Below are 22,540 nucleotides of genomic sequence, written 5' to 3' on the forward strand. Positions count from 1 at the left end.
TGTTTTCCTTGTGCAAATAACAATGATGGACAGCCCAATCCAATATCATAATTCAGGTACTCATTGAAAGAGGTAATGAGAAATGTGCCATCAATAAAATTCCAAACCTAATTATAATTAGTAATATATAGTACTGAATATGCAAGTTTTGGGTGTTTTAAAGTTTCTGTGCTTCTTTTGGGCACTTTGGCAAAGAAAATATTCATCCACTTAGGTTTGCAAGTAAGTTTTCATGGACCTTTTGGGAGATGTGGTCTCTCTTTCCCCAGAACAAATATTACTCAGCATCAGTGGGCAGTTCTTCTAATGCTCCCCACCTAAAATTTAAGACACAATGCATATTCCAGGGGTGCTGGAATTTTGGAGATCAAGAAAATGTGCAAATTATGCTATAGTAAACTGTTTTGCAATGTAACAGGTGGAACAAACCAGGTGACCTGAGAATATATCACCCTTCATATACACTGTCAGAAAATAATGTTTTTAATAAATGAAGAATGGGGAATGACAACCTTCTTCATGTTATTTATTCAATACATTTATTTACTTTACAGAATCTGATGGTACATTTATGACCAAGATTATCTGCAGAAAGTTTTAGGTATTTTAACAGTTCTTTCATACATCTCAATTTTAACATTTTTACAGCACTGTTAAAAAAAGAACTGAGAAAGTTTTAATGGACAGTAGGTTCATGAGTGCTATCAGTGCATGTTCTTCCATCTTCTGCCAGCTTGTAAGGTTCAGTACAGAGACATTTGTAGCTGCCTTTAGTATTAATGCATTTAGCAGTTGGAGAGCATGGTGGATTAATTTCATTTTCACACTCATTGATGTCTGCAAAATGAACAAACAGTGATCAATAATCATTACAAATTAGAGAAGGATTAATAATTTATGCACATCTGCTACAAATATTCATAAGTATATTTTTGTGCATTACACATTGATATTCATTCCCTTTACCTTTTCTAATTTGTTTTTTACTTTTTGAGCTGAATGTGTTTATGTTCTAAAACTTCCAGTTCTTCTATAAACAGTATTTATACCATATTCCATAGAAATAATGAAAAAATAGTAATACTGAAGTGGTTATATACATTTCCAGACATTATTTTGAACAGTCTAAGATCCAGGTTAGATTTGGGTATATCTGTGATAATACTGAAAAAAATTATTGCTCCTAGAAGTTATTTAAATTCTGTGAAATAGCAGTATCTTGACGGAACAATGAGCACATGAACAATTATCCATTTTTATCCACTTGAAGATGCACATAAATGCATTTTCCTTGAGGCCATTCAAGTCCCTTTGCTTTCAGTCTTATGCAAAAGAGGAATCAGTGTGGAGTGCAGGAAAGAAAATACACAATGAGAGAAAGAATGTAGTCTTTTTCATGTTTCTGCATCTCTCTTCCTTCTGTGCAATATTTGCTTATGCAACTTCATTTGGTTTCCTAAAAACATCCAGTACTGTTTTAGATTTTTTCCCATCAGTGCTGTGCAATATTTGCCAGTGTGTTCAACACCTCAGATTCCTTTCCTTGGGAAACACTGCAAGCTCATATGTAGACAAATCTCTGAGCCTTCAGTGCCTTCTCTTTTTGGTTACATTCCTTTCCTTTCATTCTCTACCTCATTTTCTAGCTGCTACTTCTGTCCACGTAGCTCTTTATTTCCTTTTTTTTCCTTTCTTTTCCCCTATCAGCATTAGTATTAGAAAGTGACCCTGTAAAAATGGTTTACTGGCTTAGCTTAACATTGTCACTCAGACCAATTGGGGAAATCTGTCACTGAAAATGGGATCAAACCTGATCCTTTCTTAAATTTTAATGCAAAGAAGCAGCTGTGTCCAAAGCTAACTGTCAACTGAGACAGTCTAAAGAGTGATCACATAAGGAATAATCTTAAATTTACAAATCCTTAAGAAATGCTATCTCCCATAATGCCTCTGTGAAGTAGTAAACTAGTCTGTTGTTCAGGATGAAGTGTCCTTAGTAATCATTACACCTTCAAGACCACATTTTACTTTAATTCCCACAGATTTCATCACTGGGAAAGAAAAACCTGAACAGACTTTTTCTCAGCTGTAATTCAGAGATTCTATTTCAGCGCATACTCATGTTATCTGTTAACTAACTAATTAGTTTTATGGCCATGAAATAGTGTATGTCAGATCTAACCAGCCTACCCTACTGCTCAAAGACTGTGGTACTTTATTAAAACAAAGTAAACACAGTTATCTATCCAATGTAAGATGGCACTTATTATAAAGGTAGCACAGTCTAGCACTAAGTGTCATCCTGAATCAATAGAAATGATTTCTATCGAAGCCAAAATTAGTAAGCAGAAATTAACAGCTCTCAAATTTTGATGCTTTTGTCAGCAGGCCACTCTGTCTTTTCCAGAGAAGCATATAATTTTGAAACCATCTGCAGAAATGCTAAGCTCGATGCTCCTCATTATATTGCTTGACTTATTCCTAATTTGCTGAACATTTAGAAGAATGGAAACACATTGCACAGACATGCATGGGACAAAGTACTTTCTACTATAAAACTGAAGAAGCATCTGCATAAGTGGGGTTTGATGGCTTTTTTTTTCATAAAGGCATTTCTTATTTAATATATGCAGCAGCTTGTTTTCCTATAGCAAATATAAAGTCTTTTGTTTACATTGCTGAACATATTAAAAGAAACTAGGACAAGGAATGATTCATTCATATAAGTTATTTATTCAGTTTGTACCCAGAATATTAATCTAATGAAAAGATTTTATTATAATTCATTTAACAGCTTTATTTCTTTATCTGGTATTAATGTGTGTGAGATTCAGCAAATAAGTAGGATATGAATAAAGGAAAGAGCTACAAATTTCATTTGACTTCTGATATACCAGGTATGCAATTAGAATAAATAGCTTTCTATTCTGCTATCACAGAAATACTGATAAGCACACTTTATTGCAAATCAGCTGCAGCCCTTACATTCAAATAATTTAACACAGTTCATAATATATTCCTAAATACAGCCTTTTCAGGTTTGATTTTCTCTCATGTTCTTATGAGATGCAACAGCTTGAGTATGTGTATAGAAATACACACACATATATCATTAAGAACATTCTCATTAGGAATATGAACACTGAGAGAGTTCATCCCTCATAGCAGTGAAGAGGGAATGTCTTGCAACAAAATATTTTCCATATTCTCTCTCTCAGTCCTCTTTTCAATAGCAAAAAATAGAGCAAAAACAGGACAGAAAATAGTAAATAAATTATCAGAATTTTTTTCCTTTTTAAAATGTTCATGAAATGTCTTTTAACTGACTTCTTACTGTTCCATTTTTCTGCCTGCAGAATTCATTTCTGTCAAAATTTTTCACTGATATTTAAGGGATGGAATTTGGAATAGAATGATAATGAAATTGCTTAATTTCTCTCATATTCAGTGTTTCTTTGTCACTTTTGCTTAACTGATTAGGATAACACACCAACTACAAGAGCTAAGTTCAGTTTGTATCTGGAGTGTTCACTGAACCACTTTAGGAAAATGACTTAAACAACAGTCTGATTCATTATTACATTGAATGTAGGAAGGAGTAATGTATAATACAAACCTGCTTTTTTTTTTTTTTTTTTTTTTTTTTTTCCCCCTGCTAGTTGTTAATTGACATTTCCCTGTCATCAATCCTAACAATGAATCAGCAAAGGTAGAGATTAAGATAGCAACTCTGGATCACGAGTATTTTTGCATTATCGTGTCATCATACTTATAAACGTAGTAGACTGACTATCTTTGTCATACAAACTGCACTCATCTATGAGGAACACAAAGGAAAAATGACATTTAAACAGTACATTTCAAGACAAGAAATGAAAGGAGTTTGCTTCTCTTAAACAGTGTTAGATGAGCTTTTAGAAAACTCAGAAACAAATACACATATCCAGAGAGATACCTATGCAAATGGGAGTCTGAAAGTTCCAGCCTTTACTTGTGCAGCTCAAGTGCTCTTCTCCTTGTAACTGAAATCCATGTCGACAAGAATAAGTCACTGTAGATTGTCCAAATTCTGAACAATATACATAATTACCATTTTCCACATGCTTTGGTGTTCCACACTTTTCTTCTACAAATAAAAAATCACTTTTTAAAAACATACTGCTTACCTTCAAAATGGACATTATTATTCCTTATTGCTATAAATTAACTTCAGTGAAATTACTCACATGCTTTAAGATGATCAAGAATTTAATTGTTCATTACTGGACAAGAATTTATATGGAATTCTTCAGGTCTGACTTACAATTCTTGTAAAGATAACTTTACCTCCAAGCAGTGTGGTCTACAGAGATCTTACTTAATTTATTTTCTATACTCCTAAGAACTCCTGCCCCAGGTAGCATAATGTTTGTGTATTTCACAAAGCCATCTGTTTAATCAAGGTGAAGATGGCAGACAGTATCCTTTTACAGAGGAGAAAATTGAGAAAGGAGAGAAAGATCTAGATCTCATTTCTAAGTGACAGAAATGGTAAAGTTCCATGATAGATCTGGAACTCAAGATCTGAATAACCACAGTCAGTGCTCTAACTATAGGTTACTCTCTCTCCCATCAGAAAAAAAAAAAAAAAAGAAAAAAAAGAAAAAAAAGAAAAAAAAGAAAAAAAAGATAATTACCAAATTACCTTCCTGAAAGATTTCTTGCCAAGCTTCTAAATTCATTCCATTTATATTACTACAATGTTTAAAATCCTGTGGAAACTTTCCAAGTTGAAAGGCATCTACTGGCACATCAGAAATCCCTGTGTTGTCACAAATCACGCGAGACAAAGAGTGTTTTTTGAGTTCATTCTTTTGAGCTTCAGTGAAAACATTATCATTTTCCCACCAAAATCTGGAAAGGTTGATAGAAATATTTTTAAACGATTACATTCAAATAGCTGATTACTCTTACTGTCAGAATATCCTACATAAGAAGAGACAAAAAAAAATAATAATTACAACAAAATGTAAGTGGATACAAGAATCATAAATTGAAACTCCATAATCTGCAGATTTACATATCCATCTTACAAGACACAGGAAGGCTGTTGTGAGTCTGAGGTACTAGCCATCTTAGGTGGTTTGTTAAAGTAAGATAAGTAAAACTATTAATTAATTCACATGTGCTGAGTTGCTTGTAGCCACAAAAGAATGTTGCAGTACTGAGAGGAAAAAAAAATAATTGATGCAAATTATTTGAATTGGATACTTAATCTTATGTAAACCAGCATTCTTATGCATTCATAAATTGTTTTAAACATAATTACAGGAGAATCACAGCAGTAGCCATAATAGATACACACCATAGTACTTGAACTTTTCTTGCCATTACAGAATGGTTGCTATGAAGTTATTGCTGAGTGCTTCTCTGTATAACATGGAGCTCTTCATTTGCTAAGAAGTTGTAGGTATGTAGAATGCTTATAGCAGAATGTTGTCATAATTGTGTTTTTGATCACAAATTAGAGAGAGGAGCAGCTTCTTCCTCTTGGTCACACCAGCAACATGCTGGCAGAAGGAAAGAATCAGTTGGTGGAAAGGTGTATCTACTATATGTACACAATATATATCTGTATATATGCACATGTACAAATAATTATAAAAACAATAAGAGGCTTAGTGAGAAAGTGAAAAGAAACACTGAAAAGGAAAAAAGATAAACAAGATATTATAAATTTTATAACAAAGAAAGGGATAGTCTATGAAAGATCACAGAGACTGTGTTTGTTGCAGTTTTACACATAAAGACGTAATGAATAGAAAATAAGATTTTTGTAGAGTTTGATAGCACATTTGTATTTATCCATGTTAAGAACTGCTATATTGCTAAAATAATTCCCAGTGGTGCTCAGGACAGATGGACTTTTCCCTACTGCTATGCAAGATCTGAACTAACATGACCTAGAACCACCACCTGTGGAGTGTGGATGTGATCACCAGTTGGTCTCAGATTTAACATAGGACTTGTTCATCTGTAATACTGGAGGAAAAGCACTGGGATTTCTAGAGATGTCTGTAATTTTAATGTTTACATCACCCTGATGAGAAGGAAACCACAATGTTGGCTGTGGACCTTGTGCAAAACCTGCATGTACATCATGTGTTAAATGACAAACCTTGCAACTGTTCAATGAAAACGATAAGCCTAATCATTTCTGTGCTGTGGGAAACATAGGGGCTGTTAGTGTGCCCTGGGAGGCTCTTCAGGACTAATTTTGCTTTTCTGCTAACAGAAGTCTACTCAGAAGTCAAAAGCCACTCACATTCAAGAAACTCACTTAAATAAACTGTGTATGTGTGCAATTTTTCAGAACCAGCTTTAGATAGAGGCAATTAGTTACCTACAGTGGAACAGTCTGAAGAGACAACTCTCCTGCTCTCCTACTCTATTGGAGTAGGATGAAATCTGCATAACCAAGGATAGGTCAAATGTTGCACAATACAGAAGCACTATGATAAGAAGTATAGAAGAGAGTGGGGGGCTGGAGAGAGAAGAAAATGTGTTTTCCTTCTGCTTCCGACATACAGTGTCCCCAGACTTCTCAGAACATTCTGAAATGTCACTGACTGTTCCTGGACCCCTTCTTATAACAAAAGTCATTAAAGGCTTTGCACTACTCAGCTCCCCTACCCTTCAGTTTCCTCTTTCATAAAAAGCTGTTCTACTTTCATCAGAAAATTCAGTTTTATCTGCACTGCTGAGAAGGTTTGAGCAGATCATTATTTTTCATCCACCCAGCAGCTAGATGATTGCTCTAACAGAGGTTGCTCCAGCAGATCTGTAGCGAGTCATGAAAATTTTACAGGTGAATTTTGCAAGATTAGAGTAGAAAAAAAAAGAAGAAGAAGAGGAAGAATATAAATAGGGGCACAACCCTCTTATGCTAAGAATGTACAGTCAGGTACAAAGTCATTACCCTGTTATTTCAAACCCTGAGATCAGACAAGGATTCAGAGCAGGAACAGAAAAGAAGGTAACAGCTGATGAAACAAAAACTATTGTTTCCAGGTGATTTGGCTGAAGTCAAGATAGGCTAAGGTCAAACCCAGCATAAGGGCCTGAGTTTATTACACTGGTGAAAGAAATCTTTTTTTCATCAGAATACTGACAGTAGATTTTAAGGTTATGAGGATGGCATTCAGTCAGTTAAATTTAAATTCCTACTTACTAACATGTACGTTTATCTAACAAATATCTCGTATGCTTGTTGTGCTACCAGTGCAGATACAATATCCAACGCATTATACAGCAAGCCACTGCAATAAATTTTGGACTTTTTCATTCTTATGCTTACTCTATGACAACTGCAATAAATTGTTACATACTCCTAACTTTCTTCAGTATCATAGTCTCAATAACCGAACATTTCCCACTTAAGTTAGTAGACACAAAATTTATAGCACGAACTTGAGGTGTTCTTTTAGTGTTAGAACTAATCTTTTCTCAGTTTAAAGATAACACATTAAATTATGCTTGTCTGATTAATGTTAGTAGCACTAACTGGATACACTGGATAAAAGAAGAAAGTCTGAAAGGGTCTCAATAGATCATCATTCTCCAGATAGAGTCGAGGATGCCATTGCAATTCAGAAAACTTACAACCATGTTTTTGCTGCAACTGAGTGGAATGTTTACTGTCTATATGCCTTGTTTTAATAAGATACAAACTTTGATTAATATTGCTTTTTCCTGTAAGCTAATTAATTAACATTTTTTAAAGTTGACATTTAAATTTTGTTTTGGATTCTTATTTACGTAATGGCTTCTGTCCACTTCTGAGAGGAGTGTAAAGGTGAGCACAAGGGCCAGATGTACTTAAACACCACTGCTAAGGTGGTGTGGGTCGTTTAAAATTAGTCTTCTTATGAGACTTTATATTGCTGCCATAAGTATATGACAAAAATGAAAAACAAAGGTTGGTTTTATAATTGCTTCAGGAATAGAAGTCAGAAAGATAAAAGCAGCATCTCAAACCCTTTTGAAGCCTGAAATAGCATTTTTTCTGCCTTCCTGATATGAAGGTAGAAGACAGACTACGGTGGCAGTTGTAGAGGACTAGGTGAAGTGACAGCCTCTTCTGGTATGTCTGATATGGCAGTTCTGGGAGCACTCTGCATTCCTGATACCCATAAGACCAAGTACCCGGTGCTTTTATTTACCTTTCTAGGAAGCCTTCACTGCAACTCTCCTTTCTCTTACAGATTTTCTGTGAGAAATGTTGAGATCCTTTCAGTTAAGGATCCTCAGCCTAGTGCATCCCTCAGGGATTGGATAGTTAAGGTTTGTAAATCCATTCACACAGAAGGACATGCGTTCCTGGCACAATTAACTGGTGCTGGCACCTTGAGTTTCCACCAGAATTTCAAAGTTGGGCATCTCATGTTGCAGAAACAATCCCTATGTCTGAATTTGAGACTACACAGATCAAAGAAGAATAAGGAAAGGTTTACCCAAAAAAACAGGAGAGACTAATGCAAAAATTTGGTATTGGCAGTGAATAATTTGTTTACATAATTAAACGTATGTTTAAGCATCATAATGCATTACATGCTAAGAAGTATCTGTAAAATAACAGTTGCTCTGAGTGGTTCACAAAAGATTCAGCATCATGAATAAACTTACCGATCACCATCCCTTAGTGCTTTCATTTGCTTTCCAATTAAACAGGCAAACAGGGGACCTGTTCTAGCACCTGGAAGAAAGTCTTCTACTAAACCACCAAGCCAAACATCAATATTGCTAGGATTATGGTACAACTCCATGATTTTTTCAGTAACTTTCTGATTAGTTATTATTGCATTCAGATCAGCTTGAGTTTCCAGTTTTGGTAAGCCACAGAATTCTCGCCAGTCATTATAACCTATAAATATGATGATTAAAAGGAAGATTAGATTACTATTAGGCATGATATTTTAAATTAATGCATTCAAAAGCACTGGATTCTGACAACCTTAATTACAATCATGGACAGTTATTACCAAAAATAATCCTGCTGTTATTGGTTAAAATGAGTAGAGAAATTACAGCAGGATTTGCAACTACAAGGTATAAAATATTACATCACACTGAAGGAAGACAAGAATTTTAAGTTCTCCGTTATTTAAGCAATGCACATGTATATATAGTTTGTGCACAATGCACGGTATATATAGTTTGAGCTAATGCAGGCAGGAGCATTCATTTTGTTTGGAGATTTTCAGATCCAGGAATAAACCCTGAATTCTATTAGCACCTAAAGCTCTTTACTAAGGAGATTGTTGTAGGACATGTCCAGTTCCCTGGAAAATATATATTTTTTCCATTTCTTTTACATCTCTGCAATTAATTTTCTCCATCTCCCAGTAAAGCTTGCATTTCTGGTCCTGGAGACCAAAACTTCTTCTCTACTCCTATTTAGCTAAGACTTTTAAACTCCAGGCTGGAGTCTGACTTCATTTCTATTGGCCAGGTCTGTATTCCTAGCTACAGAGTCACACAGCTTTCACAGGAGAAATGGAGAGGTTTGTCATCCAGAAACATAGCAACCTTAGTTAATCAGTTACTTGTATTCTGTGAGTAGGACATCAGGCTCAGAGCATAAAAGTGCAACTGCATTTGTTCCTTATTCATGCAGACAAGTGGTCTGATCAGGTAGGGGATCAAGATGCAGTTTTACAAAACAAATGAAAGAGTTTCTGCCTGCTTTGCAGAGGGTTGTTGCCTCTGCATTTAGAGGCTGTGGCGCAGTTACAGGAGGATTTTACACAGGACTGTGAACATACTGTATGTTTTATCAGCTGCTGTAATTAAACTGATCCAAGCTCCAGCAGTCTTCCTCTAACTCTGTACATCCATGGTCTGGTGGGCTCATGGTCCTTGACTGTTAGTTCAGCCTTACCCTGGGCTAACTAGAGTAAGAAATCCAACGCAAAAAGTAGGCACAAAAATGTAATATTTCTAAAAGTCAGGTGTACATTTTCTGAAGTCATTAACCACTCCTGGAGACACTGCAAGTCCAAGTAGGTGCTGCAGTCAGAAAACCCCACTCCTCTGCAGCTGAATCCTGCAGGAAGGAGTCCCAGGTGCCAGGAGCACCCAGATCTACTGATCAGTACTAGTCTTTCACATTCCAGACTGCAGAATGGGGAGGTTATTTTAATTTCAAATGCTGGGAAATATTTTTTTTCCATCAAAGTTGAAAATAGTGGCTTATTGTGTTTTAAAGAGATTTATGTTTCCTATAAAAAATCTGTTAAGTAAAAACTTACAGTTACATCCCAAATACAAACATTTGTATCTCTGTTGCTGATTGGAAGAAGATTTAAGAAAAATCAATAGACCTGGGAGTCCATGATCACGGCCACGCTGTAAATTCAGTGATGATAAATCAAGTGAACCATTGTTGGACAACACAAACAGCTTATCTGTTAACTCTTCATTCATCAGTTGACCTTGCACCTGCAGTTTTGCTGGATGTGCAAGAAGACCCCTTATCAATGGATCCAAGCCTCCTTCAAAAATAAAAATAATATGTTACAGCATGTATATAAACCACTATATTGTTCTCAACAAATGTGAATGCACGTATGCTTCTCTGTCTTTAAATGCTGGCCACATAGCCTTTTACATAAAAAAAAAGCAAAAATTTACTTAAGATTGAAATTGTGCTAATACAATGAAAATGTTCCACCTTCTTCATCAGGGATACAAAACTTGGCAATCTGATAATACATTTATCCACAAAAATGCAAACAAAAGATCAAATTTTGTCAGTCCATCAGGCTGTTTCAATCTGGAGAGTAATCTATTTTATTAAGAGAACTATTTACCTAAAATAATTATTTCAGTTAGTATTAATTCTATGGAACGTGTTCAACAACATAAATCAGTGGTGCAGTTAAATAAATGTTTTTATTCCTAATTTAAGACCAGCAATGTTAAAGAGACTGTAATACTTATGGGAAAAGCAAACAGAACAAAATAAAGAAACACACAAAGAACAAAAACACAGTTTAAATAAAAACATACCTTCTTTAATAAGCCTCCAAGGACTAAAGAAAACTTCATGCAAATGAAGATGTGGGAGTTCTGGATCATCTAAATACTGTGCATTCAATCGCCTTACTATCGGTTGGATTGTTGCATGACCAAAACGAAAAGCAGCTGTTGCAAATACGTTAGAAACTGAAGGATTCACTGTGGGATCATAACCTTTATAAAGGCCAATATACTGATTGAAAGCATCTGGGCCAATGATTTTGGGAATATAATCTCTTAAAGTAATAATCTGAAGGAAAAGAAAGAAAGAAAAAAAAAGAAACACCATTCAGTGTTTTGATAGATTAATAGTAATGATTCCTGTGTACAGAATGCCTTTTTCATCACTCATTTCTTCACAAGCATGACTAACAGCAGTGTTAATTTGAAAGTAACAAGATGTTAGCACTTCTTTTTGTAGTCTGGAAAAAATGACAGGGCAAAACTAGTGGCAAAGTTCAGTACATAGTATACTAACCAGGTTCATTTAGCATCCTACAATAATGCTGGAAAAAGAGCTACTGGGCAGGTTATCAGTATTGCTCCCTTTCAGTTCAAGTGGGCAAATCCAGCTCACAAGAGCTCTGCGAGGATTTAAAGCCCGGGCATAAGCTGTAATGCCCATGAATGTACAGATTCCATTTTTAGGCATATATATTGGACACAAATCCTCTTTTCTGAATATTTAAAATGACCAGGCTTTAAAATACTGGTTCCGAGCATCCTTTAGTAGACATTTTACGCTAAAGTCTATAAACTCATAAAAACACACTTCAAAAATGAAAATGGTGATAAACACCTTCTGCCAAAAGTTTATGTAATATATCATTACGAAATAATATTACTATTACATGAAAAATATATGAGTACTTCTCCCCCCGAAAAATAAAAAGGTGTAATAAGATCTAATGCACCAAATAAAATGAAAGCTTGTTATAGGTTAAAGATTACACTGCACTCAATAAAGCACAAAGGGATGAATATCAAGCATAGTGAATTCAATAAAATACATTATAGATTCAATATAGTGTGCAAGAAAATACAGAGAAAAATGTACTTTGAGATTGGTGTAGAGGATATTGTAAGGTTAGCTGTCACAAAATTAGGAACTGAGAAACTTGTATCTTTACTTTAGGCATGAAAAAGAGGCAAGAAATCCCTGGCAGAGTTCAGTCACTTTTCTCATAAGACAGGGGTAACATCTTTATATTTGCAGGTATTTGAGGTTAGGTCATGCAATGAACACAATATTTAAAGACAGTAGGTGAGGAGTCCTTTTAGAGCTCCCTAAATACAGCATAAAACAAAATTCAAATAATTGCTGGAAATTAATAATGACATTGTCATTTGAGCAATTAAGCTTTTGCTATATTCACAAAGATTTTGCAAGATAATTATTTCTAAACTTAGATGTAGTTAATTTTTACAGGCAAGATATGGCACATTGTCTTATCATTTCAGAGGGCAGAAATACAGAATTTCAAAGCCTGGTTCATCTTGACTTGGGGTCGTGTGATTTGGAAGTATGAGTGAGGCAGCTGTAATAAATCAAAAGCATGGGTAGAAAGGGATATAAGTACATCTTAAAAGCTGTGCAAAGATCTTAAATAAGGTTAGATCATCTCTGATATGATAAACATCCTGGTATGGCTTTTTTTTTTTTTTTTTTTGGCTCTTTTTAAATGAAATCCCAAACTAAGAAGCTCATTAAGGCTGGATTGCCCAAACAAAAAGTCAATTCAAAATTTTAATTTGCTCCAGGGCCAAGATCTTAATTTCAGATTTCCTTGGCAGCAAAAGAGGAATTGTTGTTTCAAAACACGAGAATTAAAAGGATAAAGGTAAGAAGGAGTCATAAACCTGCTTTCAACTAGGCAAGACATATATACAATGGAAACTTATGGTTTCTAAATAAAGCTCCTCCAAGTAGAGATGAGTTTTAGACAATACAGACTAAGATGATACAGCAGGAAAAAAAGAAGAATCTATAATCTCACAGAGAACTACATTCAAAGTATATCAGCATGTAGTATCCTCTATATAGACTCTGAACAATCTTACTGAATTTGTCTTCATTAAGACAAGGATAAACTCACTGTAACTGACATATGTAAGTGTTAGGGAAGAAATAAATAGGTCACAAAGAAAAAAATGTTTTTCTTAAAATTATTTGGCATGAACTCCTCCCTGCTATGACAGAATTATTTGAAAGATTTGAAATAACTAAGATTCTTCTGTGGAAACAAAAGAACAAAATATGTCTGAAAATATGTCAATAAAATTAGAGCTAAAAAGTCATAAACCTCTATAGAAAAGGCATAACAAGAAACTATAATGAACTATGCTACTGTTTATTACTTATTTTGAGTCACTTTATAAGAAATAAATTTGGTTTGGGTGTTTGCAACAGCATAAGAGCTTTATGTGGGTATAGTGAGTCTGAACCTGCAAGGTATTGAAAGGTCTCAGCTCCTTGTAACTTTTAAAATATTAGTGCTAATCCAATTTTTCCTTAGGAGACATTTGACATCTAATAGTATCAGCTCAGATTTACATAGAAGCCTCATTGTGAAATTAATTTTAATCAATTATGTAAATATTTCTACTCTCTAATGGCTGTAATTACTTCAAATGTACAATTTAGTAGAAAAAAACGAAAAATGGCCATTGTCTTTTAAACAGAAATTATATGTTCAGTATCTAAATGACTTTAATAACCAATATGATCAGAAAGTAACAGAGATTAAGAGTATTTGTATATAACTCATTTAGTCATGTCTGAGAAAAGAAAATTCTGATTTCCTAGCAATACAACCAAATATTTGGTAACTATACAAACAGAAACAGAATCTAAATGATAACAGACTATCAGAAATGGTTTTGTACGGGTTTGTCATAGCATCACTGAATCCTGATCTGTAAATGCAACAGTATTCAAAGTCAAACAGACTGTTAGTGTAAAAAGTACTATTCTTCTCATTCAGAAAGCAGAAGTATATCAGGGATTCTGAAATGTCCTTAGGAACTCAGACAGCATCCTGACTGGGTTTCCCTCTAGGTTGGACCACCTTCAACAGAATTCTTCCATACATTAGTTAATTGAAACTCTCAACTTATTTTTGAGATTTTTTTTTGTTCATGTCAAAAGCTATTTCAAATGAGGTGCAAAAGATGAAGAAATTCATATCACTTCCTCATTAAGTTTAGCAGACTTTTCAAAACCCCTCAAGCATTTTCCAAAAAAGTTGTGAATAAAGGTACAATGCATTGAAAGGAATGTAAAAAGAACTCTGCAAAAGAGAATATAAAAATATATGGATGACTGTAAGAAAAAAGTAGGGCTGATAGGACAGCTAATCTTTGCCATTGGCCAGAGGTGACTGCAAAAAATATCATCTCACTGAAATAGCAAAGAGCCAATTAACTCAAGCTCCTGTGCTTGGGAAAGATTGCAGAAATTGTACAGAACAATCCGACGGCAACACTGCGTAATCTCTTAAAGTGCTATACACAGTTGATTTGAAATTCTTAGGGTTATATTCAAAGATTTACAGATGACATTGAAGTCCTAAACATTTTCCTAAAGAATGACTGTAAAACACGTTTTGATAAAAAATGAACACGTCTTTATAGTTCAGTGAATAGTCTGAGCTATACTTTCTATGAGCAATGATGTATGCAACACATTTTTTTTAATATAATACATATCATTAATCTTTTTATCATTCATCATTTCATAAAGTTTAAGCTCTGAGAGAAGTTACTAATCATCCAATATCACAAACAAGTTTCATTCAAGTGACCTGCAGAAGAGACCCATTTTAAGCTCATGTATAAGTACATGGGGGAGAAGTTAGGATGAAGATGCTTAGAAAACACAGTTAAGGATAGAATGAAGTGAAATACTGAAAACTGAATTCAATTGACAACTACACTTGTGATCTACTGGCTGTAATGGCGCATCAAAGCAAAACTGGTACACATGCATGCATTTTCAACTCTCAGACCATAAATTTAACTTGGCAAGAATCTCAGCACTGCACACACAGTTCTTTACTTACTCTCCTACCTTCCCCAAGAAAATATGGGAGAGAATCGGAAAAAAAACACCAACAAAGTAGATCTTGTGGGATGAGATAAAAGCTGTTTACTAGGACACACATAACAAGGAAAAAAATACATAACAGCAATTTTGATCATATAAATGTGCAGGTGATGCACAAGGAGTTGCTCACCACCCACTGATTGATGCCCAGCCAGTCCCCAAGCCCAGCCTGGTGTTTTTTTGCATGCTGCCATATGGTATGGAATATTCCTTTGTCCAGTTGAGTTCCATCCTCTCCCATCTCCTTGTGCCCTCCAACCAACCCTTTGCTGGCAGGGCATCACATGAACTTGTAAAATTGAAATGTCCTTGCACTTGTATACAGCAACATCTAAAACAGTCTGTTATCAATAGTGTTTTTTATCCAAAAGATGAAACATAGCATCTTATCTCATAGCACCAGACATTATGAAGGAAAAAATCAACTCTGTCTCAGTTGTAACAAGGACAACAAAATAGCAATATTAATACAGTAGAGGTTCCAGAATTTAGTGATCTTCTCCTGTTTTGTCTACACTTTTTGTTTAAAGGAAGAACAAATTTTAACTATTGTCTTTCAAATAACTTGAAAGGAGTCTTCCAACTTCAATAATTCTGTGATTCTCTACCCTAATTTTTCTCATTCGGACATCTCAGAACAAAATAGGAATAACTAAAACAAGGAGTCAATTTCACTTCATTTAGCAAATGACAATGAAAAATATCTATTTGCGTAAAACACTCTTCAGTCAGGGTATATATTTTTAATACAGCATATTGCAGAGTTGATGTTTGAGAGTTAAGTATGTGTCACATTCAAGAAGATAATTGAATTAATTACTGTTGGCTTATGTAAACAACTACTTATCAAAGAAGTATGTCTACAATGCAACAAAAAATGTGTTTTGTCCAAGATATCAACAGGCCATTGTTTGGTAGCACTGTCAAACTCCTATTGCTAAACTTTTGTCACTAGAGCTATTTATGGTGATAAAAAATATCTAGGAGAAAAGCATGGTCTAGAGAGAGATTTTTCAAATTCTTAGTCTAGAAAGAAAGGAAGGCTTTTTGTTCAATTCTCTATAAGTACACACCCACAGGCAAAAATTACACTTGAAATTATTCATTAAAAAAAAAGAGAATTTGAGAAATGCGTAGCAACTGAAACAAAATTTTAGAGTGGAAATCTCAAGATAACTTCAACTAGAGTCGTCATTATGGTGCTGGTTAACATTCCACATTAATAGAGATACTGCAATTACCTCCCTTGAATGAATATCTATGAACCAGCCAGATATAACTGAAACACAGTTCTAATGAGCCATATGCAAATCTCATTATTCTGTGATACTGGTTGAGATAATGAGTAGCCTAGATTTATGTGGTATAATGCTTTGCACAAAGAATTTTCTTTCAGGATAATACTGGGCATAGTTCAGAAATAGTTGAACACATAGAGGTATATTATGGATTTTCACTTTTCTTCTAACAAGTACTAACAACCATTCTGACTCATCAGTGCAATTATTTGATGCAAATAGCTTATTTACATCCAAGAAGATTACGTGATTAATGAAAAAAATAAAATTAAATGAATGCAAAATTTTTAGATTTCATTTTTCTCTTGACTAAAACTTCTGAAAGAATAAAGTGTCTTATTGCAATAGAGAAATTTTTCTACCCCCTCTTCCAGTTAACTTTCATAAAGGTAATATTTTGGTAACAAATCATCTGCTTTCAGGAATCAGAAAGCATATGAAAATCATCAAGATTTCAGTTTATCCTGGTTCTGATATAATATTAATGCTGAATCTCCATTTACACAGAAGCCCTAGTCAGAATTGGAGAAATGTCAGATGAAATAGTCTGCTTATCCAAGTCATCAAAAAAAGGCTGATGGGACCAGTTATTCCCTGAGATCACTAAAGAAATTGGTTAGACCACAAACCTGAGGATGAAAGACAAGACAATGAAAAAAACTGTCCCCTGAATGTCAGGTATGCTAAAGGAATGATGGCTGAGAAGAGGTAGCACTACCTGTGAGAAGCAGGGAGGAGAGAATCTCTGTAGAATTTTGCATACTATGTTTTAAAGGGACTGTTAGAATGTGGGAGATGCTAGGGTATTCAGGAAGGACTAAAGGTGGAAAAAGGGAGGGGTTAAAGGACTGGGGAGGAACAAGCATAGGAAAATAGAGGGAAAAGGGGGTAAAAGTGGTTGTTTGAGCTTGAAGAGTCTCTTGATGAGTGTGCTTCTCTAACAGAGCCCTATGCTTGATGCTACAATTTATGCTATATTCTGCAGGAGAAGGAGAACTGTGAGGAAAACACAAGCCTGCATAATTATTTCAGGAAGAAAAGGGGAAAAGAAAGAGGAAATCAAAAAGGAAAAAAGGGAAAAAGAGAAGAAGGAATAGGGAAGAGAAGAATTGGAGATTAGACCCTGATTAATACAGCACTGAGAGGTTCCTAAGTATTTTTACACAGAACAGCTACTTGTTTATATAATTACCATAAGAAAGTAAATATTTTGGGCACTATGTAAATGCGGAGACATAGTTTTTTACTTATTTCCTTTACCAAAAACTATAAAGAAATGTATCTAAATGAGCTTCTTTAGACTTCAACAGACAAAATAGACATAGGAGAAATATGCAAAAATATGAAGAAGAAATAGTAGTAAATAAGTAGAAAAAATAGTAGTAAAAAAGTAGAAATTGCCATAAAATCAGGGCACTGAGATCTGAGGTCTGAATAAGGAGGACACTGCATTTGGGGAAAATAGGACAGAGCAAACTTTAAACATACCAGATGGGAAGCATAAAAAGAGCTGGCACAGAGTATGCAACATGATCTCTGAAACTACTCACAGTAACATATTTGAAGTTCTATGATGGATTCTACTCTAGGATATTCACTGCTATGTGTCAATAAGCAAATAGGCAGCCCACCTGATGGAGAGCTCCAACAATTTTCCGTGCTTCTTGGTAGACTGTCTCAGCGCTCCAGTGGCTGTTGATGGTTTTGAGGGCCCGGGCCAGGCGGTTATGCTCTCTCAGCCACAGTGTGTGCATGGCTGTCAATGATGTGACCTCACTCGATCGGCTGTCCCCAGCCATAAAGCATTCAATCCTTTCATCTTCACGTTCATTTGAGTCCTGTGCACAAGGTGATGGAACCCGGTCTGTAAAAGGCAGGTATTCATGACCATTATCATGATGTTTATTGTTGACTTTGAGAAGGCCTTCTTCACTTGTTAAATTCCTCAGCTTGTTTTCAACAGTGGAAGTGCTCCCATAGACAGTAGAAGCATCAATGAAAGAGGTTAAGCCATTGATCTGTTGTCTTGGATTTAGTGCTGATAGATTTCCAAAGAGAATACTGTGATCACCAGTGCCACATGTAGGAGATGAGCGATAGAAGGGCAGGCAATCCATGCCTTCGGATAATGTGTCATTGGTTGTTACCTGTATAACAAAAACGTGGAATTTCTGAGCTGAAGGCAACACAGATGTTCAATTAAGTTTTGCATAAGTATTTCTACCCGTGGTCTCCTTTTTCAGTTGTTTCCCAGGTCTAATGTAAGGATGTGACATTCTCTAAACTCACAGAGATGGTCTTTTCTCTCCTTCAGATTTAAGTGAAAAGATGTTTCAACAACTTTCAAGAAAAGACAGAAATAAATTAAAACATTTGCTCTATCATTAGATCAAATTACTGATGTTATACCTTTTGAGTAGTTCTATGCCTAAATTAGCCCGTTTTCACATTTAAAATTCATCACAGAATGTATCACAGTGAAGATGTGAACATCTGGTCAAATAATGTTCTGCTGAGCACCAAATGAAACAGGAGGTTTACATGTGTACATAAAAAAGTAATGAAGAGTTTCAATGTCTGCAGTAGCATGCCATAAGAGCACTGTTTCAATACTCAATTTTAATCAGGCGACAAAACTAAAGAAGGCATACATAATTATTCACTCTGCCTTCTGCTGGTCCCATAAGCATTCTCCTACATTATTTTATGGGTTCGGCTTTTCTTAGAAGTTTTAAATCATAGTTATAGAGACTTTTGAGTTGGAAGAGACACTTAAGTGTATCCAGTCCAACTCTCCTGTGGTGAAGAGGGACACAGACACCTACATCTAGATAAGCTTGCTCAGAGCCCCATTCAGCCTGACCTTTTTGACTGTCTTTATGAAAAGCAAAGAATGCTCTACTCCTCACAAGCAAAAGCCTTTCCAGTGCTTTGAACCTCAGGCAGCCAAGATGCTCAGATGATTGGTGATCCAATGTTTCTCCACTAGTCAGCATGGATATAGACTATTGCTCAGTCAGCTACTCCAAATTCAGGTAAAGAGTATGGGTGAGATATGTGGAAATTATCTAATGGAATCTTGCGATACAAGTAAGGGCATGAGGGAAGAATACAACCCAAATGAAACAGCTGGAAGGTTTGCCACTGGGGAACATACAGAAAGGTATGTGAATAGTTTAACGGCTGTAGGCTGTAGAAGAGATGTTGGAGGGTGTGAGTGAAATGGAAGTAAGAAAGACTTTATGTGCACCCTATGATATTTAAGAGGAAGACTCAGATGAGCAATTTTATTTCAAAGAACAGAGTTCATAACTAAATAAAAAATCACCAGGTTTCAAAATGACTAAAATGTATCTTCATTGTCAAATGCATATTTGACATTAGGAACTTTGTTTTGTTTTGTTTTTGAAAAATACATTATTTCCAAATGGTAATAGCTCTCCATTGTGCAACAACAATGAGTCATAGCAGTGAGTTAGTTCCAGGAGTTTTAGAAAGATTAATATCAATTTGAAATGTTACCAAATGATGGATTCTGAGTTTTGTGGAATATAAAACTTTTTTTTTAACCAACTGGTCAACATGAAATAGGTATAGAAAGCACTAAAGCTGCTTCAATATCTGAAAATAAAATTGTCTTCAAATAATCAACTAATAGTAAATAAATATTTTGTGTGGAAATGTGAGCAAATTGTTTTCCTTTGCATTATATTTTCTTGCTGTTCACATTTGAAAACTCCTTGGCAGAATACTGTTAATACTGCAGATGTTATATGAAATAATTTCTTCTTCGTACTTCTAAAAACAAAGTTTTTAGAATTGGGAATAAAATATCAGACAACTTTGGAATAGAATGAATGAGTTTCACTTAACAAAAACCTTACCTCGCTTATTATACCAAGTAATTTTCTTACTACTGAAAACTTGTGGCCGCAGGAATTGATATCAATAAAACATTTAGGTTAAGAAAGGATTTTGTATGTTTTTAGTTTTGTTTGGTGAAGAACTTCTACAAATATTCCTACACGTTAGGTACCAACAAATTTAAGTAGGTTAGTTTTGAGGGAAATACCTAATTTATTATCATTTTTCTTTTCTTCACTGATTACTGAAGTCAGTAATTTTACTCCCTTGGATTTGCCATGTAGTGTTTTTCCCTATGTTTATGTCTCTTTCTACTATTGTGGCTTCTTTTTCTCTTCAGTTGGTAATATAAGCAGGAAGATCATTTCACAGTACAGAAACCTGAACTCAACAGCCACAGCGTAGTATGTATTTGAGTGCCCCTAGCTTCTAGTTAAGAGGAAAGCCTGGAAGAAATCAGGTATAATTGGGAAAAATGTAAGAGTCGCCTTTAAGTTGTTGAGCAGTGTGGCTCACAGCAAAACATATCAACAGTGAATGAAGTTCATAGTGAATAATCTTCGGTTAACTGCCTCTGCAATTTCAATTCAAATTACTCTGTGCCCCAGCGGAGAAAAGCAGCAGTAATGAGCATTAAGGGACTGCAAAACTGTATAATGTAGTCTTTTCTCTTTTCATGGGATAAACAGCATGCAGACAGCAGCTGAATGTGCAAATAAGAGATTCCTTATGTTATTATTCAAATTACATCAGAAATAATCAGAGAAAATTAAAAGTTTTTTTCCTTCTGAAATGATTATAGAATAACATTTTTGTTCAGTACTAAATTAATATATATATTTTTTTTCCTGTCTTTGTATAATTCTAAAGGGAAAAATATCAGAAATAAATCCATCTCTGGCCACAGTAGTTTTCCAGGTACAGCTGCATGCTGATTGAAACCGACTAAATGTTAACAGTTATGCATAGCAGAATCTGCTTACAGTGAAATTTTTCAATGTTTAGGAATCAGTAATTGTTTCAGGAGACCACAATTTCTAGGCCATGACCATATTTAAATAAAAGCCTTTCTTGCTGTGAATTTGTTCTATGTCAAATAGTCTCTTTGAAAAGAATTTTTGCTGTTCTTAAGTGAAAGAAAACTTACTTATGGTTAAGAAAGTTTGTCCTCAAGGAAGACATAAATGCGTGATCTTAGACATGAAGATCAGAAAAGAGTCCATCTAACAGCTAGTTGCTACCTCTGAAATGCAGAAGAAAAGGCAGATACTCACTCTGCTGGCTGTCTAATACACAGACTGATCTTTTCTTAGCCAGGACAGGAACTTGCCATATTATATAACACCTTTGTTTCTCCCTTTCTTTTCCAGCTTCTCTGTAGCTGATCTAACCAAATGAAAGCATTTCAGGATCATATCTTATTATATTTATGTGCTATGCCTATCTTAATATCAACAATATAATTATTATTGAATAAAAACAGTAGTTCTCCTCTGAAAGTCTTTCTAATGTTTCACTGTGTCTCAGCTCTAGCCTAAAACAATCATTGGAAGAATGACAAATTCTCAGCATCCCACTTCCATGTGTCAGGCCTCAAAAAAAGCTAGTTTATTATTATTGTTGTTCATACTATGGTATTCTAAATAGATAAGTACAGAAACAAGATAAGTACAGGCTCAATGTGAGAATCTCTGAGTGACTCTCTGTAGCCTTTATTATGAAATGTCCAGAACAGGAAATCATAATGTTTCCTGCTAACCTATAAATAATTTACTTACACTTGTCATTAATATTAATGTACTTTTGCAAATTTCAATCTGTCTTTGAACTGCATTGTCTCATAACATTTTCCAGACACCTTTCCTAATTTGCACAGTCAAGAGCTGCCTTTCTCAAGTGAAAGCCCTGGAGTGGTCATATGGCTGAGCTCATTTGTCTTCTCATGTGTTTGAATTTTCCCTTGGGTGCCCCTGTTCTAGATACACTGAAAGAGTGCAAACAGCAGCCTCTGTGTTCACATTGTTGGATAATACCTTATCGGTTTCAATACCTCTGGAAAGCAGCTGCAGTATCTTCATATAAAAAAATGAATGCATGAAACTAAACATGGCTGTTTTCCAAATATTTGCCAGGTAGATGTTAGCTTTACTGAAGACTTGACAAAAGTGGTCATACTAGATATATAATACTAGATATATATCATAAAAACAAAAGA

General features: G+C 34.9%; 1 protein-coding gene across 1 annotated transcript in view; it reads right to left on the reverse strand.

Moving 5' to 3' along the window:
- Positions 1 to 607: 607 nt before the first annotated feature.
- The window catches only part of TPO (thyroid peroxidase), a 39,913-nt gene continuing 17,980 nt past the window's right edge, over positions 608 to 22,540 (reverse strand). Inside the window, 7 exon segments of the mRNA XM_052697435.1 lie at positions 608 to 837; positions 3,956 to 4,126; positions 4,685 to 4,893; positions 8,665 to 8,902; positions 10,362 to 10,532; positions 11,050 to 11,308; positions 18,093 to 18,608. Coding sequence (XP_052553395.1) covers positions 677 to 837; positions 3,956 to 4,126; positions 4,685 to 4,893; positions 8,665 to 8,902; positions 10,362 to 10,532; positions 11,050 to 11,308; positions 18,093 to 18,608 — 1,725 coding nt within the window. The 3' untranslated portion in view covers positions 608 to 676.

Source organism: Tympanuchus pallidicinctus, unplaced genomic scaffold (genome assembly GCF_026119805.1).
Source record: "Tympanuchus pallidicinctus isolate F22 unplaced genomic scaffold, pur_lepc_1.0 scaffold1, whole genome shotgun sequence".
Lineage (NCBI taxonomy): Eukaryota > Metazoa > Chordata > Aves > Galliformes > Phasianidae > Tympanuchus > Tympanuchus pallidicinctus.